This window comes from Syngnathus typhle, linkage group LG14 (assembly GCF_033458585.1).
Source record: "Syngnathus typhle isolate RoL2023-S1 ecotype Sweden linkage group LG14, RoL_Styp_1.0, whole genome shotgun sequence".
Lineage (NCBI taxonomy): Eukaryota > Metazoa > Chordata > Actinopteri > Syngnathiformes > Syngnathidae > Syngnathus > Syngnathus typhle.
Window position 1 is genome coordinate 514,948 of NC_083751.1, and position 20,342 is coordinate 535,289.

Here is a 20,342-nt window from a genome sequence, read left to right on the forward strand (position 1 = left end):
GTCAAATGTTTTTTGAGTGACTTTCCTCTTCATCCTTTGCTTATCTCCACTGTTTTGTCTAAATCCTAGCGTACAGCTTCTTGGTCTGATTTGGCTTTCATTTAGCGTTAATCTACGCGGTGTCACAGTGTGCTCATTGTGTAAGATGGATGCTTGGCTTGTCTGGTCCCTGGCTGGAGCCTTATCGCAACCCACAGGTTCTTAATGAAGGTCGTCCTGCGTTTCATGCTCATTTCAGTCTTTTGGAATTAGGCTCATTGTCTGCCATCCATCTCAATGAGGCCTTAGGACATGGAGAGAAAGGTGTGCCTGGCACATGCAACGTGCAAAAGATACCTTGGGACCGGAGCACGGTTTCCGTTCCAATGCGGGTTTCTCCGATGTCATCCCATCTTTATTTGAATTTGACCCTTTGCAAAGCAACACAACAACATCAGGACTGTTCTTCAGCTCCTTGGCTTAGTCGTAATGTCATCTAAAGTGTGAGTTTCTAGCGATGGATTGATAGAAATGTACAACTTGTAGTGCAACAGGAATAGAATGCTTCACGTGGAGGATTATTGGAGATGGAACTCAACAATGGTTGTTAATCTGCCGTGCCACATTCACACCGACATGGGTTATCGTTTTGAAGGGATTATCGGTCTCCAATCTCATGTCAGTTTACATCCCTTCATTAATCCTTGCCTTGAAATTGGGTAATGGATTTTTGCCATCCGCTGTAAACAGCACCCTCTAACGGGTCTGCTGAGTTTGCAGAAACCCCAAAAGATTTTCTATTTTCTGTCTATGGTCATGTGTGTCGACATTTCTAAGGATAGTGAAGGCTACGTTAAAAAAAAAGTCATGTCAAGCCGTGCTAAATTTTGAATAGCTTTTGATTCAAGAGGTGACGCTCGAAAGCCAAGGTCATTTGAGACGTTTATAGGATTGAGAGAAGAAAATACCGTCTGTAGCTGCTGTTAAAGTTCTAAAAGGTACGATGATGGTCATTATTCACTTAGGAGATTTCAGCTGAGTTTGTCGCTTTCCTTGATGACGTATTTTCTCTCCAAGTGAAAAGTCCTATTAAAAGCGATGTGAGTCTGTCTATGTGCTTGATTGCACCCCAGCAGTCTCCTGCCCAATAACCTTTGAAGTTCCAGTCATGCAGATGATACATTTTGACCTCCGTTTGAACGCCTGACACAGCAGTCAGTCCTTTGACCTCGCCATCCTCATTTGACCTTCTTGAGCCTATTATATCAAAGCTGTTTGCAATCCACGACGCTTCCTCTTTCTAGATACGGTGGCGTTCCTTCGTCCGTCCCTCTTGCCTGCAATCCCTTGCGCACGCATTTTGGGGCTGAGTGGGAGACCAAGCAAATGGTTCTTTATCTTGCTTTTACTGCTCTTGTACAATAGCTCCCAATGAAGAAATGACAGCGTGATCAAGTGAAAGCAATGTCTCAAACGTATCTTTTAGTGCTTCCTTTTATTCATGCTTCATTATATTTAATTTGACAAACACAAGTTTTAAATATCAGTTCCGGGAAAATATGCTATCAGTTTTAGCGCTCCATCAATTTGTCAGGATCATTATCATCTCGCACACCTTGGATCCATTTTGAAAGCATACATTATTGTAATGCACAAAGTCATTATACTGCAGCATTTCCAGGTATGACATTTAATAGGGCTTTAAAAATCCAAATGATGGTGAATCGTTTTTATTGCTTTTGCATTCAAATTGTTGGCTCATTTTCAACTGCTGCCTCGTATTATTGCCCTGCGACTCTTCCAATCCTTTGTATTGAATCAATCTATTCCACATGTACGTATTTGCCATAACAACGTGCAATTTATCAATGGAAATGTATAACATACAAGTCTTGCTACTTTCCAGGGCAATGTCTATACATTTGGACAGGGAGGCATTTTCTTATTACACAAAAGTCTTGCTACTTTCCAGACCACTATATTGCATTTGAACCCTTATTTATTATCATTGCAGTCTGCAAAGAATAACACACAGTCTTTGCCATATTGGCAGATTTCTTGCTACAGCCAAAGTGGGAAAGGTCAAGGTGAGATGGAAAGAAGATGCCTTTGTATGCTAAGTGAGAAATCATCAATATGCACAAGTCAATCTACTGGCCTAAATTGAGCATGATACTTTTGTTTGTTTGTCTGCTACTATACGTAACTAATGAATCTGCAAGAAACTTCCATTCATTATAGGTGAGAAAATTCCATGGCTTCCATGGCTAGCCTACAGTAGGGCTCCCAAATCTGAATTTGCCATTTGAATGTTTTAACGAAAGCTCAATGAGTTTAATAAGTTTCAATTTCCATATGAGATGACGGAAGCGTGGCGAAAATAAGCACGACGGACCGCGATAGCAGCGATGGACTAGAGTATCGGAAGCACGCTTCAAATAAGGCTGAAGAAGCACTTTTGCTTTGGCTTGAAATGATGAGGGGCTGATTATGACGGAGGGGCTTACAGCAGTCGCTATCGTTCTTCCCCTCACCGCTTCTCTTATCCCTGCTCCAACGACCAAGGCGTGGTCTGCACTAACGAGCCTTCCTGTCGAGTGACACGGGGTGTGAGCGGCTGATGGAGCCAAAGTCATTTTGATGCACTTCTGCTTTGTTGCTTTTCCTTTTCTTGCCCCTCGTCCATTTTCTCTGCGAGAAAAAGACTGTGTTTGTTCCTTGAGATGAACCCCAGCCACTATTAGTTGAATGACAAGAGCTGCCACTGCTGTTCTGCAGATCTCATGTGAAAGCACACTCCCACGTTTCCCCGTCGAGTCATTGCGTGATCCCACTTTCCATCTCTGCCTTATTACCTTTGGCTTCTCAAGGTTCAGTCTCCTATACTATCTATTGATATACATTGTTTTTCTTTTTATCTATCATTTTTGTCATTGGGAAAAATCTCCATCAATCCAAATGTTCCTCATGATGAATATAAGCCTGTGTGTTATCACAGAAAAGTATTCTAGCTTCACTATTATATTTTCTTTGAAGAATATCATCATCGTCTGCGTGGTTCAGTCATGGGAAAAGCTGAAAAGAAATTCTCTGTTGTGCTTTTCATTGCGTGAGATGCAAATTTGCAAATTGTCATGTGCCCATTTCAAGCCTAATGGTGACTCTTGCTACCTTTTAGGATCTTTTCTCACAAAGCGGCGGTCGGAATAAGCACTCGCTTATCCCTTGATGGCAAATATGCTGATATTCAGGCTTTGCTCACCCAGGCATGGATTCAGCCTTTTAAAATATTTGCATATTTTTATCGCCACTGTATATTGTGTATATACTGTCAATATGTTTTTAATGATATATATTCCTTTTCCTTTTTTAAATCTTTGACCCCCTTCCCCGCATGCATGTAAGTGTACTGCTGCTAACACAGGAGTTTCCCCATTGAGGGAATAATAAAGGATTATTTTATTTTCATCTTGTTGTCTGGCCAGTCGGCCACAAAGCAAAGCTTCTACAGTAGTTACAGCAGATGCAACGCAATGCCTAACAAGGTTAGTTGTGTGAGACCAACAACAAAGAAATGCGACCCTTTTTATTCTATAGTGCTTTGGCCAGCAGCACGACATACTATAAATTGGCTTCAATCAAAACACCATTTTGAGTTTACAGCATTACTTTCCCAGGACTCACAGCAGGAGCGGTGGAAATGGTAGCCAGTGCCGTATGAGTGGTTTATTTCTTGACTTTCTCAATCTCTTTGTTGCATCAACACGCCATTATTCTACTCCCATTTCTGCCTCCATCCTGCTTCTTCTTCTTCTTGACCTCAATACAAGTTCACCAGGGATGGATGATAAGATGGATACTGCAGTGCCAGATGAAACACAGAAACTTCCTTTGTCCTGCTCTTTTAAAATGCTTAGTGCCGTGTTCTCTCTTTGGATTATCCATCAAAAAAAAGTTCCCATTTATACTGGGTATATCGTTTTTCCGCTTAGTCTGCTTTTGCCCGAAGAAATATTGTACGGCGCGTAATCGCCGATCCGTAAAACAAATGACTGAAATGATCAATGCGTCCCTCCCTCCCTGCGTGCCCTTGTCTTTTGGCCTTAGGTTGTCAGAAGCGTCGCTGAGATGCCTACAATAAAGGGATTCTGTTCTGCATCAAATCTCGCGCATCATAAAACACACTGGAATTTAGTTAGCCAAAGCAATGCTCTTACGTTAAATAATTCAGATGGTGTCATTTGTCCCATCCGGAGGTAACGGATGACACCCAAAAAGAGAGCAGACTTGATGTTCTTTTGAATGTTTCTCTATTTTGAATGAAAGTGCAAGCTCATGCTCTGCCCTCCTCACTAAATTTCACTTCCCCTTGATTTGCCATGATGGCCAAGAAAAAATGCGAGCTCGAAAACGTCAAATGAAATGAAAGCATGATCACAATCGGTCCTCAAAGCTTTTTGTTTTCTTTGACCTTCCTTCCCAGTTGCTATCTAGTGCGTGTTACTTTTGCTCCCCGTCAGTAATAGGCCATTACAAGGCTTTCTGCATTATTCATGAGTTGTGCACACAACAGTTATGAAACTTTGTAATACCAACGCTCGGTCAATGCATTATTGATGACATTTAATCATTTCAAATTAGCATGTGCAAGTAATTGCCTCCATGCTTTCAGCTCCCACTGTGTATAATTACAATTTGTGGTGTGGCACTTTTGGTGCTCTTAGGCTGAGGCAAATCCCTGCCTGATTGTCTCATACCATGCGTAGTTTGGATTGCACTAATGTGAATCTTGCATTTGGATTTATGGTTGAAATTTGCTAGCATCCTTTTTTTGTATTGGATGCTGTTGTCTGTAATCTTGCCAGCGAATTAGAAGAAAGGAGATCGCTGCCATCTACCTGTTTGCCTCTAACTCTTTCTTTTCATTGGAGTTGAAATTTGGCTGAAGGGAAATGAGAGCGACTATCGCTCGCTAATCTTGATGAAAAACAAATTGCTTTTGCGAGGATACCCGCACCCCTCCTAGCATCCATCCCATCATGCCCCGCTGGCTCCCTTTTGTTCTTGCACCTCCTTCCCTTCTCAGAGCCACATCGAGGCAGCAGCAGCATCGGCGTCGGTGGCTGTCTCTGCTCGTTTCTTCACACACTCATAAAGGTTGCTGACGGCTCATCTGTTTTGCTGTCAGATACTGCTGCCTCTGTTCATTTCCACCTCTGATAGAGACGTGTATATTACTTTTTCCTTTCTTCCACATCCTAGATCATTTCACATTTACATTGTAAATGAGGTGAGGGAGGCACTTAACATAAAAATGTTGATAGATGTTTTGTAAGAGCGCCGGATAAAAGACAAATGAGTGAGTGTACCGTTCTAACGTGCTATTTCAACTTAGCAACTTTACACATGCTTATCAGTGAACACAAGTGTGAGAGCCTAGCTGTGTTACGAGGAGACTTTTTTGACCTAAATAAATACGGATCTCTGGAGATGGGAAATGCGGCGCTCAGACAAGGTCACGGCAGTCTGTCATGGGCCTGGTGGGCATGCAGAGTTTAAAGACTTCACTGCTTGCCAGCCTCTCTCTCTAGCTTCACTTTGCATCAATCCCTTGTTTTAAATCTCAATTTCAATGCCAGTGCCTCTGTTACAGCAGCAGCAGCAGCCTGCAGCAGCAAGTAGGTTCATGACTCGCATTGCTTGAGCTACATCAAGTACATATGCCACTTGCATGTTCTTCTCAGGTTGTGTTTTTATGAAAACACTCGTGATATGAATGATTTTGGAGTTGTCCCGCAAACACACGCCCGCCCTCCCCCTGTCATAACTGGTGATTGTACAAATGAACTTTGATTGAGCCATGGTCAGGATCTAAAAAAAAATGCAAGTGTTTTCTCAATCGATAAACCATTAGCAGATGCTGTCAGATGCTTTCTCCATTCCGCCACCCTACAGGTTTCCATTTTGTTAACTCTCACCCCCAGCGTCCTCAATCCAGACAAGTGTCTCTCTCTCGGAGGTTTGCCGCCCCCGCGGGGATGTGCTCTCAGCCGTGCGCTTTAGCCTACATGGCACCGAATCATGAAATGAGATTTCTCTACATGGCCGGCCGGCCGGCTAAGAAAGTCACATCTCACTCTGAGTGAATGCCTGGCTGCTTTTCCCCTGCAAGCCTGCACGCTCATGCCTAAGCGTGGCTCAAATGGATCGATGGAGCTGAGCTCCGTTTGTTGTCAATACAGCCAATGTTGTGTGCTGTGATACGGGACTCATATTAAGCAGTTCAAAAGTATTAGCTCACTAGTGGAATGGAAACCAAAAAGAGCTGGCTTGTCTGCATATCCATATCTTATGATGTTTCAGACTCTTTTACTGGTGTGAAAAGTCCTTAAAAGAATGTTTTGAAATATTGATCCTCCTTGTTTCCTTGCCGTGTCATGGATTCTTTGCTCTCAAACAAGCCCTCTTCAATTAAACAAATAAGCATCCATTGTTATCGTTCTGGTTGTTTTGAACCCGTTGAGTGTCATGGCGGTCAAAGTTTGCTCAACACGCTCTTTTGAAATCTTTATAAACAATTCTGTTGGATCCCACATGAAAGATTTTTTTCTTTTTTTTATTCCCATTGGTAAAGTCTTCTTTTGAAGCCAAATCCCGATCAATCTCACATTCGAACGTGAGGTCTTGCACACAAGATCCTTTTTTCGGATGGCGTTATCTGATATGAAAGTGCCTGTTTGAAGCCATTTTACACTGACGGCAAATAAATGCGGGTGGCAGTTGGGGCTGCGCAATATATGGAAAAATATAGTACCTTTATCGCAAGAGACGTCAAGGGAATGCTGAGTCTAGATGAATAATTATATGTATTTGCGAGAAATGTGTAAATGCCAGCACTTGATCCTGTTGACATTCCATCACTCATGATGGCGCTTGCTGGCTTGCTTAAGTTTCAATCAATTTGTCTTGCAGCGCAGCGTAAGAAAAAGTTGCTCTCCTTTTGCCATTCCAGTGGCTTATTGCCCACTTTCATTATGACCCGACGATATCAAGTTTTTTTCACTCCCTGACTGGGCTTAGCAATGATTTGTAAATCAAGAAGCCCAGTATCATGGAGTTTCTTTTGTTTTTTTTCCTCTTCCTCTCATGTTTGTTTCCACTTGATATTTTCTACCGCTCAGGATTTCAAAATAATTTCTTTTCACTGCTATTGAAGTTACCGCAGTAAGTGTGATGCACTTCATGAACGCTCTAAAAAAGAAAGGCATTTATTCATTTTATATTGCTCATCCTTTTCTCAGCTCGCCTTCAGCTTTCTTTCAAATTGTGTTCATTCTTACGTGAGGAGACAAATTCTGTCTTTCCGTGCTTCTGCCACACTTGCTATTATTTTGAGGACTCACCTTTCTTTTTCTCTTTCTCTGCTTGTATGCACTTTTCCACACACATTTATTCAGAATGTAATTAATACAATTGATAAATCCGTATAAAGTAATAGAACACGTTTCCAAACAGTTGTTGCATTGGATTGGATTTTTGTGCTGGAGTATCCAATCCAGCAAGAAGGCCGGTAAATTTGTTAAGACTATAAACAGGAGGTTTGAAGAAAGGTTGGACTGCAAAGTCCTTTGGTCCTAATCTTTTTTTACATTGTGTGACTTGTCTTGCTTGCCTTTGAGTTCCATCCATCCATCCTTTAGCCCTTGTTTGTGCCCGTTTGGTTTTGGTGTGTATTTTTCCTCTAAGTGATGGGGAGGAGGCATTTATAAAGTCTCCAGCCAGTGTTAGGGACAGAAAGAGGAGCAACATTAATCTCAGAGTTCAAACCTATAGTTGTCACCCTGTGTGGGACGGGGTGGGAAAGGGGCCTGACTCTGACTTAAAGGCCTTTGCTCACAACAATGGCTGCCCTTTGTTTGGGGCAGAAAAGCAACGAGTTCACAGTTGAACCCTTCAGAACATTTCTCTCACGCCTTTCTCACTGTTCTCTTTTTGCCTTTCCTCTTTTTCTTTTTCCAATCCTCCAACAAGCTTCAGAAAATAGGAACCTGAGCTAAAAACCTCTGGCAAATGAAACTCGATTTTTCTTCTCTGTCTTTACAAAGTGTGTATGTCAAAATTCATTGCTACGTAAATGCTCTTCAGTTGTGCTCCAGATCCTTTAGCTCTTCAAATCTTCTGCCATTACCTTTGTACTGTGATGAAAATTCTCTTTGTGAAGAAGAAGAGCCATCTCCTGAAAGAGTATTGGGAGGAAAGTGAGTGTCAGAGCGAGGGATTATTGTCTCGTCTGTCGGATCCAAATCCCATTTCTGGCGTTCTCACTCTTCTTCCCCACGTCTCCTGCTAATACAATTACGTAGAGTCCACAAGCTTAGTTCTGAAAGAGAGATAAATTGTTCCATAAAGTTGGGGAAAGTGTGGCTACCTGTATGGGAGAGTAGTTAGCTGGTCGGTTAGCTGCAACACTGCAACCCTGGTCTGAGTTTGGCACATTCCCTCAATGATCACTGTGAACTTAAACCAAGTGTCATTTTCCTTGAGCGATATCATCATCATCATCATCATCTCTGGCAAAAGTGTCGCTGAAGGCCAAAAGTACTAATGTACAATAGAATTGAAAAGCTTTAGGGAAGCATTACCAATGACACCAACCACAAGAAAGCTCTTCTGTATGCCGAGAGAAAGACGGAGAAAGGAAAAAGAGACAACCCCAACAATGTTTTTCATCTCTTGCGCTGATATTATTGAGAAAATAGCAGCCACGACGTTAACAGATCAGACGATAGTTGTGAATTTGTCGGCTGCTCGACCGCGTGTTCAACCCGAATGTTTGCAGTCTTGGGTAAAACAAAAGCAGTCATATCTCAGAGAACGTCAAGCCGTACCTTGGAAAGAGGGAAGACAGTGCAGCATTGTCAGTGTGCTAGCTCTTTCAGGCCCTGTTTGCACGGTAGACACAACTCTGCTGTCTCGTTCGTCCTCACTGAATGAGGAGAGGACTTCCTTGCATTTTGATAGCGCTGGGGGCTGGCTGTCTCCAAAGAATACTAATCATCAAGGCGGCCTTTGCCTTATTCACACTCCATTCAGTCACGGATGGCAGACACATGATAAATGACTCGTCCCAGATTGCTCTTAGTAATTATCTGCCGATAGAAGGACACGATTAAAGCGAGAAGTTAAAACTGTTGACACAGCCGTGTCGGTGGCCATTTTTCTTTTGCCCAGCGCCCATACATACCATCGAATCATTTGGAACGTAACCGACAGCAGTTCTGTATCTGCACGTTTTAAATGAAAACAAGACAAAGCGGATTCTATTTGCTTTGCCAAGCAGTCAGGGGGAGCAACCCGGACTTCGTTTTTTTTTCTTTCCTGGGAGGCCCGGCCGGCTGGCCGGCCTGAGTTCCGCGATTCTCTTGGTTCAAAGGATCCATTCGTAACACACGTGACCTTCCAATAGACACGAGGCTTTTTCACATATTTTCAATCTATTTTTCACATTTAGATTGACAAGCCTTGACTGGTTTCAGTACCGCTGTCAATAGAAGACCCCGTTTTTGCTCTCAGACAAAAGATGCGTTAAGTGGAATCAGATGCAGTCATTCCAAAACACTTGGGCATACAAGTTAACTGGGACTTTGGCTTGTCAAAGGTGCCCAATTTTCTTCCCTTCCACAAAAAGCACTCACAAAGACTCAAAGGAAGTCAAAAAAAACGTCTCCACCCAGGGATAGTGTCCAAAAATGCAAATGAGGTGTAGGCTGATTGACCTGTTGGCACAGCCTGAAAAATGCACAGAGCTAGCTCCCCAGAATATTCCGAGCGTCTTGACGAAGGTTTAAGCCATACTGTTATCACACTAAGCCAGAGAGTTAAGTCTGTCTCTCCCCTCTTAAATGCTTGAAGTCATGATAGGACGGAAAAGAAAGGACAAAAAAGGCAGTCTCTTAACACGTACTGTAATTCAGAGCACCTTGCTGTTATTGCATTGTTGTCCATCATCTATCTCATCTGTGTACGACAAGGATATTGTCCTTTAGGATGAAGCTGCTCTTCCGGTTGCTGGTGATCTCTGTGATGGCTGATTCGGGAAGCTGTGCTCATTTTGGGTTTCGCTTTGTGACACTGGATGCAAATCCATCCAGCTTCTGTACCACTTTCCAAAGAAAAGAAGGTCCTCAGGGGATAAATGAGAGGGCTTCCATGGAAGCACATGTCAAATATGTGTGAAAATGTGCCTGGCTATTATGCAAGTGAATGAGTGTGCTCACCTTGCTGCCGGTTCCAACAGTCCAAGTGAAGAGAGGACGAGGATGTGCAGAGAGTCCTTGCCAAGTAGCGGCCATTGGCATTTTGTTCACCGCTAAGCCGAGTGTGAAACTTTGATGAAGAGCGATTTGCATCTCTGGATGGCAATGAAGAGGTGGGCTTTGTTGGGGAGCACCAAAAAAGCTGCTGCCCTCCCTGAAGCTGCCAAGCGGCAGCCACCCTCTGCCCTTCACCCGACTGGCGTCACTTTTGCTTGCTTCTGCCAACAACTATTGCACCATTGTGTTGTGCAGCAGCCACAAGTACCTGCTTTGATTGACACTCCCGTTTGACACAATATCTGGACACTCGCAGCACACATACTGTACCTTCTCTAGACTGTCTCCATGGGCATGGATTGGAGGCAAGGGAACAAGGTGAGCAGTATCCAGCCCTGGTTAGCGGCCCCTTATAGCGAACGAGCACATTGTCGTTCCTGCTCAATCTCCACCGTGGTTGAAAACAGCAAATATGTTAATGAAGGATGACGGTGTGTGCGACACTGTGGATCAGGAGCGAAGACAGGCCAGTTTGGTGTGTGCGCGTATTTGTATTCCAGTGTTCCGGGGTAACCGTGGATACACCTAGTGACTGGGAAACATGCAAGGGAAGAAGTGGGTGGGAGAGCGGTTATATCACAAACGTGCCCTTGATACCCGCAAAAAGAGCTAGCTACACATTGAGAGGTAACTTCAGGTCATTGGTAACCAAAACACTGACTGATCACTTGCCTTTTGATTGACTTTCATCCACCCTTTGGGGATTTGATCCCACATCCACATTCACCTCGGGCATATCTGTCTGTAGCACTTTGGGATTCCCTTTGTGTTTTTCACCACAAACTATCTTCAACCTTTCAACCCATATCAAAGAGAAGTACGCAAGGGATGCAATTGGACTCTGTCAAATGCAAATTCAAATGCTCTTATGAGCAGCTTCGGACCTTTTTAAGGTTCTTTACTGCTTCCAAGGGACAGATCTTTCTTTTCCGGTCCGCAGGTAGATTTTTTGGTTTCGGTCTGTGGACACTCGGCAGGCTCCAGACGCTGCAACTCTTCAAAAGCTCCATCTTTTCATAACGTAATTCAGCGGGTGCATGAGTTTTGACAATAAGCCCAGTGATCATTTGTCATGTGGGCCGGCTAACAGTGCACTGCATGTGTGCAGCTTGGGACACGAATGGCGACGATACAGAAAAGAGGACTTGCAAAGCTCACAGCGAGCGTCGATTCATTCAGCCAGCGGGAACATTTCTTTGCTTGTTTTCTTTGTGTTTCCGGGTGGGTGTGCTAAAACCTAATTAGTTTTGCAAGGAATAAATTTAGAATCCATGATTATTGAGGTTTCCATTTCCTCTGGGAGCTGCCACAAGACAGAGTCAAGCACTCTGTGTCTTGTCCTGTGCTTCTGGATGCAAAAGGAAAATAGCTCTCGTTATTGTCATGAAAAATGTTCTTCTCAAGCTTCATCAAACAAACTTAGGACCTCTGTGGTCTGCAGGCTTTCTGAAAGCTTTCCATGCTTTCGGAATCCTCACCTGACTGTCTAACTCAACCCGCTTTTAAAATCTGTCCCTTTCAATAAAACAAGCGTTTATCAAGTTGGGATTTGGGGGGTATTAATGAATTCACATCCATGCAACCGTTAGTCATTTTCAATATCCGACACCATTTTTGCAGTTGTGCACCATCTACATCCCAGTCGCGACATATTTATCGCTCTACGTAAATACTAACAGCTGGAATTGACTGCACTATGCATATGTTGGCAGATGTGTGCAGTCACTGTGCAGATGCACTGTCCATACTCCTGCTTGGCTATGGGCCACCATTGAAAAGACAACCTAAGGCCGACACTCGTTGCATTATTAGCCGGTGCTTTTACTATCTTTGAATGATTTGTGGCAAATTCGTACATCCAATGCAGTAGCCTCATGTTGACCAATCTATTCCTCTTTACAGCAAAGAAGACATGCGCAACCACGGATTTCGCCTGCAAGAATGGCCAGTGCGTTCCCGCCAGGTGGCGCTGCGACGGGGAGCAGGAATGCGCAGATGGTTCCGACGAGGCTGACGCAATCTGCAGTAAGTAGCCCGATTCGACATAGATGAGCAACGCACACGGATGGACCGCAGTCCGGCAAACAACAACTGTAGTCGCGCTGCTAGCAGGCCTACAGTTCACTTACTTCCCGTGATTTTACTGCAGTGTACGTCCGTTGAAATGAAGTGACGTGCAGACACAGATGCTGTCCCTCCGGCACATTGAGACGCTTGTGTGTCCCGTTTCTCTTCAATCGTGCCTACGTATGTACGTCCACTACTTGAGCACATATATGCACACATGGTTTGCTCATGACAACGACCAGTGAAAGAAATGTTCACACAATCATTTCTTTGCTCCGGTTGTATCACAAAGCAGACGGCCACACACTTGGGGTTTCAATGAATGACTTTTACAGACAATTCCGCTTTTAAAGTGTGGGTGCTCAGATAACATTGTCAACCAACATTTCATTGCCTCAGATATCATCAAATCTTAATTCTCAGTTTAATCATGGTTGTCGTCTAGGGATTCCTCAGTATGGAGCATTTCAAGCATGTCTGTCTTTGTTATGTTTCAAGCCAGTTGTAGCCAGTGTTGATAGCCTTTGTAATATTCATGTAATTAAAGGCCCATTTCTTCCCTTAAGTTCTGATTGAAAAGCTAACCGCTCATGCTGCAATTAAAAAAAAAAAAAAAAAAAAAATAGACTCTGTGAATTTAAACCGGGTTGAGTGTGACAACAATTACCGCTAGGTTATGGTGTGTGTGTGTGGGTGTGTCTGCATTGCCAGCAGTTACATTTTATAGATGGCACATTAAAGGCCACTCAAAGCTCTGTGGTATAAAAGACTATTCATTCAGTCAGCATGGTTGCTTGTTAATGGCTATTCTTTTTCAGGTGGAAGAACAACTTGATATCATTTAGTCAGATGCATTTGACAATCACAAATACTTTGAACCTGTCAACATCCCAGGTATTGCTTCATTGACAGGGCTAGTTATTCGGCTTGATATTCTTTTTAATGTATCACAACTGGATGTAGATTGACGTACGGAATGGAGACTACGGGCGGGCATTCTCAGAGGCCATCCTCCACATAGTAGAAGTCTGTACTCAGCATAATTGCTAATGAACCAGTGGGGCCTTTAACAGCAAATTCAGGCCTTCTTGTATTCTATTATTTCGAGTCATTCTTATCTCCGACATAGGGACTGGTAAACATCCTCCCTCCCTCCCTCCCTCCATCACATTCCAATGTAGCATTTAATCCTCTCAGTCCTTTCTGCATCAACACTTTGGGATGCCAGTTCAGCTTAAGTAAGGCCTTTTATTGAATTGATTGGCCAGAGAAAGAGTCGATGTGCTGATCCCTGCAACCTCTGGTGACTACTGATTAACTATGGATCTCCAGTGATGCTTCTGATACATAGACACAAACACTGGCTCCCTCCCAGACACAAATGCAAACACTGTACTTGCAAGACTTCACAAGACGCTTGTTTGGAATTCCCCTCAAAGTCGAATGCCCCAGAAGTGGTTCCATTTGGAATGATCTTATCGAGCGCCGAGGTGGCCAAGGTACATCATGTGCATTGGAGAAGAAAGTGTGACCAAAGTGTTTATTCTTTATCATTGTATTTCGTAACTATGCCATTAGCTAATGTTTGATCACATACAATATTACGTCTAGAGCGCATGGAGTTTAAGTCTCATTCAACGTCACCGGAAGACAGACAGCACTGATGTCACAGAATGTCACGTCGGTCCCAAGACTTGATTTTTGCGGATTTAGTCCACGGTTTGTAATCAAATTTGCAGATACGCTGCGGGGACGGCGGGGGATGCGGCGCCAATACTAAGTAAGACGCATCCCAAATATGCAAAACTAGGCCATTGCCACAGCACAAAAAGGGGGGCCATGCCAGCGTAAAAAACAGGTGTGTCTTCATTTTCGTTCGTGCCAGTGCGTATCTAGTCCAAATGTTCCCAACCATTAGTACGTAGCATATGATATAGTGCACATAGCACTGAGCTAGCCTCTTTCATTGGTGTGAAAAATCAACTCAACTGCAACACCCATGAGACAAAAATGTACTTATGCATTGTATCTGTTTGAGGCAGCACAGAAATCTCTCCATTTTAGTTTCTTCATTATGGAGCACAATTAATCACTGCCAGATTTGTTGGTGTTTTCAACCCTTTTTTCTCGATTCTTTTATTTGTCCACTTATCCTATATTCCTTAGTGTGTGTAAAGTTGGAGTCAGCTAAACATTATACAGCAGAGTGTGGCATTATGTGTTCGTTCAGGCACTCATCGTGGAAATGGGAATAAGCTGCATTCATTATGTTAAAGACACATTCATTTTGTATGATCGCTCTTGTGAATGAGACCGTTGAATAACTCAACACACAAAAATAAATATGCTAGTTGATAGATAAACCAACACACACTGGCATCCCAAATTTATATTCCAGGACTTGCTTTGAAATTCACCTGGATGATTATCACAACTAAAATGAACTTGTTGGCATAATATACAAAATATACCAGTAAACAATTAGCAAGCAGGTATGTATATGAATAATTGTCATTTCCATTAGAATTCAATCGGGGTTTCAACTAGCCTTTAAGCTCTCTATTTTTTATTTTATTTTTTTTAATCTACCTCACTCACATTATCTCTCGAGATTGTAGTGTGAAATCTAGACATTACTGGCAATGAATGGGTTCATTAAACCTAATTAGGTCCAGTTTGCAGTCGTGCTTTTCATTTCAGCCTCACTGATTTATCCACCTTACTGCACGACCAGCCCTGAAAGCACCAAGTAATGCATATAATCGTCAACAATGATTGAATTAGCTTGCTGGACGGATCAATTATCTTGTGATTGCTCATGGCGAGAATTCTCATTTCCTAGCTTGCTCTTTTGTTTATTGTCTTCGATACTTTGATGCTGGGCCACATTGTATTTCCTCCTTTTGATCCTAACAAATGGATCAGCTTAAGAAAGCGGTTTTAGCAAAATATTCTGCTGGCGAAGTCTGGCGGGCGGGCGGAACAACAATTTTGCTAATATAATATGATATGATTTGGTAAAAAAGAGGTGGAGTTTGATTGTGTTGACTGTCACCCTTCTACTATTTGCTTTGCTACGCCTTAACAAACCTCGTTGGATTATTATTTTGCCAAATTGCTCCAAGATTTGTGGAGGAATGTAAAATGGACATGAGCTGTGCTCCAAATTATTACACATGAAGGATTTCATTTTAGAGGCTAGTTTGTTGTTTATCTTGGCTATTCCAATACAACATACATAATTGGGGAATCAGTTCCCCAAGTAAGCCTAATTAAAAGGAAATGACTTCAGGAGGTTGCTAAGCAAGGTCCATTCATGCATCATGGGCAAAGTAAGGAATTGTCCAGTGCATTGGGAAAGTAAGGAATGAGAGGCCTTCACCTAAGATCGTCATTGTGTGTTTGTTGAGTGCATTGTAATTAAAGCTCTTGCTCTCATTGTGAGAGTTGCAGTTCAACAGCTACTTCTGATTGGAAAGCAGGTATTTGAAGTTGTTATTTTCGGTGAAGTAGCAAGACTCTCTGGTGCCGCTGTCTTATTCTTAGCCTGATCACGACCCGGGTGCACTGACAGGCCCGTGGTGTCAGCACTACTAATGTTTTCTCATCACTCCGTCACCCAGCCCAGCCCAGCCCAGGCCAGCCCAGCCCATGTGCCTTGAGCTGTAAAACAGGGCCTATAGCTTTAATACAAGGCTGGAGCTGGAAACAATGCCATACTCGCGTGCACTGCGGTCGCCCCATTGTTAAACATAAAGCGCTTTGTTCCAGCTCCAAGCGTTGTGAAATAAACTTGTATTGTATTATAGCTAGTGTTGTAGCCCCGAGCCCATCTCAGCCCATCAGTGTATGTCCTTATTCCTCCTTTACCGCATTCTCCAACTTATGATTCATGATGGTGTCTTTCCTCTCCGACTGATAATCCTTTATTGTCAGTTTCTACTAGAGTTCCGAGTGACTTTTCTCTTCTCTCATTTTCCCTGACTTTGATCAGCAGCGCGCACTCCGACACGGGCTCTCCATCTCTTTAAAACAGAGCGGTTATAATTGCAGATCAGTGTTCCGATGAAAGCCACTAATCAACACTAACCTTCATTTAAAACGTAATCCGATGTTATCCATACGCACGTTGGCTAAATTGGATTTTACGTTTGAAGGACAAAAGGAGGATGAAGGTGGTGAAACAGCAACGTTAAGGGCCATGCTTTAGTTGCGGATAATGCTAAAGTTAAGCTTCTGTGTATCAGCACAGGAAAAGAAGAGAGAGCCATGCGTCATTTACCAAAAGGCTCACACTTGTAGCAAATGGCACCACACGCATCAACCCACATGTCTACGACTCAAGCCACCTCAACAAGTCCTAATGAGGTTAACATGCATGCATGCATCCACCTGACACTGCAGCATTGTTCAACGGAGTCTTTAGCAGGTGAATAAGTGCTTGATCCATAGTCTTGCATGAATCATTGATGCTCACACGGGAGCATTCCGCAAGTCCCATGGCCCCCGCCCGTCTTCTTCCGAAAGACTGCTCTCAAAATGGAAACGCTTTGTTGGAAGTGCTTGCACTGCAATTCCTTGACAAAGGTATGTGTGCTTCCTAGTACGTATGCAAAGAAGATTCCAACTTATTAGTAGTCGTATATTCCCTCTTATATGGCAAACACCCTGCAAAGTAGTGCAGATAAAAATGCGTCAATGTAAAATTGAAGCGTTAACAAGTTGTTGAAGCTGTATCACCTCAATGCCATTTCACAAAGAATTCCACTTCCATCAACAATCCTAATCTTGCGTCACTAATGTTCAACAACCTCAACAGTCAAGTCATTCTATCAAGTTCTTTTCATGATCAGAGTGAAAAGAATAGCACTAGTGCATTTGTTCTTTTGAAATCTAGTCAATAGTCAGTGTACATCCTCCAAATGTGACTTTGTATGTACTACCTGTGATGTCATTCTAGTCAAAGTGGTTAAGTGGGTATGCAATCCCTTCCAGGCCTATCATGCCCATGCTCATCTCTAGTGTTCAATTCTATTCCTCCCACGTGCCTTTGTTTTGACAATGTGACAGACAGTGAGTCAAGGGCAACGTAGATCACCTGGCAGGCTCAAACACACGCCTGGTGCCAAAGAAATGATCTCTGCATTATCCCGTGAGGCTATGAACTGTCCAGATCAATCAGCTGCAGTTGCGCCGGCTGTCATGCTGAAATGCTCCAATTCCCTCCTTCCTTGTGAAGGCAAATGAGGAAGGTAGTTCATCAGAAGTTCATTAGCATACAGCGCTGAGCTGAGCTCAGTCCAGCCCTACACCGTGCACGTTATTGTCACTTAGCTAGGCCTTGTGAGGGCAAGCACAAATCCCCAGTATTTCTCATTGGAATAAACTGCAATGGCCTTCAAGTGCCAGGTTACTTTTTGGACCTCAACTTATTTAAAATCCACTTTGTTGATTCCAAACCACCCATAAAGTGCAATCCTTGCCTTCTATCTGTCAGCGGAGTAACAATGAAATGGAGTAAAGACTCAAAACACAGTTATTGCTCCAAGGCTTTTGCATTTTTTATTTGATAGCATCAACAGTTGAAAACTTCATGAACGACAAACGTATTCCAAATGCTGGCTGGAAAGTGACAACACTTAACCATGGAGTCACCAAATAAATTACACTTGTACTCGTATTCAAATGAAGCCAGCCAGGATTTGTTTGAATCCCTTCCAAAGTCACAATACTTAATCATGTAGTTAGCAAATAAATGACACTTGCTGTTTGTGGCATATTGTTCCATTTGGGCTGCAAGGTAATTCATTGGATTGACTCAGCGTCTCTCTCTCTCTCTCTCTCCCATTCCTTTCTCTCCGCCAGGCCGGCAGACGTGTTCACCGGAGAAGTTTGACTGCGGCGGGACGGCGGCAAAGTGTGTCTCGTTGTCGTGGCGATGTGATGGGGAAAGGGACTGCGAGAACGGGGCAGATGAAGAGCACTGTGCCGCAGGTGAGCTTCAGCAATTCCTTATGAGGTGGCAAAAACATCCATTCATCTTAATGCCATCATACATCAGTTGACAAGTCGACTTTTCTACTTCCAATCCAAATCCAGGATATGAGCAACATGTATGTGATTTTATAGGTGTATAAATCAAACAAGAAGCACTTCCAGTTCAACACTTTACAAGTGCTTTGTCCAATTTCAGAACAAAATGTTTTCAAACACCATTTGAATGATCGATCCAAGTCTTTTTCACTTCTATTGTGAACGTTGGGCATTAATATATCGACGAGTAATGGGAGACAATACCATCTTTTGATCGTCTCTCATCTCCAACGGCGGTGTGAACAAGGAGAGAATCAAGCTGTGAAATAATTCATGAATGTCTGGATGATGATTGATTTTCTGCAGTCTTTTCAATGTGCCCATGAGAGTGACTTGAGCCAATCTTAAAACCTGTGAGGATTAGTCTTTCAGCTATCATTTAAAGGTAAAAGTGATGAAAGGCCATCTGACATGATGGAAATGACCTCACACATAAAAGTCCAGCCTTTGAATCATTGCTTCTACGTTCAACTGTTTTTTGTCGTATCAAAACGACTGTGACGTGTCCGTTTGAACGCAATGCAACTTTTAAAAGAGCAAAGTGATGTGGATACAAGATGCAATGGAATTGGTTGTCCTGTGTGTGAGGTTGAGCGTTTGAATCTTTTGAATAGAATAGCAGGCCTCTTACACAAAGGATGTCCGGCCGGATAAGCTGCAGCTCATCCGCAGCCCTAATGACAACAGGCATTGTAGAAAAAGGATGGATTTACATAAAGAGTGTTCAAGCTTCATGTTGAATTGCTTTCATTGCAGCAGACTCTCTGCTTGACTCTGAATGTTGACAAAATACACTATTTACATTTGGCTCCAAGAGAAACGCTTTGGCTTCCCCCCCAACTCTTTAAGAGTCAAATTGAATGTTGAAAGATCAAGCGTCGTTAAACGAGAAGAGACTTTTGCGGGATGAATCGATCTCTCCTTGTCTCCGATTTCCAAAGGACTTCCAGCAGTGATTCAATTAAAAAAGTTCATTTAATTGGATGGCTCCACAGTGTTGGCAGTGAATTGCTCGAAATGTTGCCTGGAGTCCTTCCACTGGGAAAGAAAGGAATAATTGCGAGTTGAGTCTTTTGGAATCACTTTGTTTATCCGCACACTTACTTTATTTTACGGAGAGTCCACGTTATTTGCGCTTAATTGCTGATTAGAAGTTTTGAAAGCGCTGATTTTCAGTGCCATGCTCCAAGGCACGTGTGACTTTGCTGGTGAATGAGTTTCCGCAGAGTTTAGTGAGCAAGGTGTGATGGCGTTTGATCGAGCTTCTAATGAAATGTTTCTCCCCTAAAGCAAGCGACACGTCTGGGAATTTGGGTCAGACACGACATGAAGTCTCCATCTCCACAGCTTGTGTCAAAAAATGGATGCTTTGTTGAATCGATGGATGCGGCAGCAACTGTATGCTAAGCAAACATCAGTCCAAGATGGAGATTGTGCCATCCTGCAAGAATCTGCTGTATGTTGGGGCCATTGGCCCACTTTGAATGATCTGTCTGCAGTGAGCTTGTGCTTGCAAGTAGCTTTGGCTCCAAACAGAAATGTCGAGCCGGAGAGAGAGGAGCGTAGTCGGAGAAAGTCTTGTGGGCTCTGGGGACCTGTTGCTCTTTTAACATCATCACTTGTGCGGCGGCGGCCATGTTACATTACAGCAGGATCAATGGCCACTGGGGATACACGCATGTTGCTGTTTTATGGCAAGGCAGTGAAGAAAGAGCTCTGTGTGCATCATTTTTGGAAAAAGCAAAGGGTGCTCAGAGAATAAAATGATATAGCGGTGCCCCTCAGTAAATGAATCCTCTCCTCCATCAGTTCATAGCAGACCAAAGAGAA

At 43.1% G+C, this 20,342-nt stretch overlaps 1 protein-coding gene across 7 annotated transcripts in view; it reads left to right on the forward strand.

Annotated features, from left to right (window-relative positions):
• lrp8 (low density lipoprotein receptor-related protein 8, apolipoprotein e receptor) overlaps window positions 1-20,342 on the forward strand; it is a 50,944-nt gene that overhangs the window by 8,277 nt on the left and 22,325 nt on the right. For all 7 annotated transcript variants that reach the window (XM_061297522.1, XM_061297525.1, XM_061297530.1 and 4 more), the window contains exons 3-4: window positions 12,255-12,377; window positions 18,285-18,413. In XM_061297522.1, coding sequence (XP_061153506.1) covers window positions 12,255-12,377; window positions 18,285-18,413 — 252 coding nt within the window. The remainder of the gene's footprint in view (window positions 1-12,254; window positions 12,378-18,284; window positions 18,414-20,342) is intronic.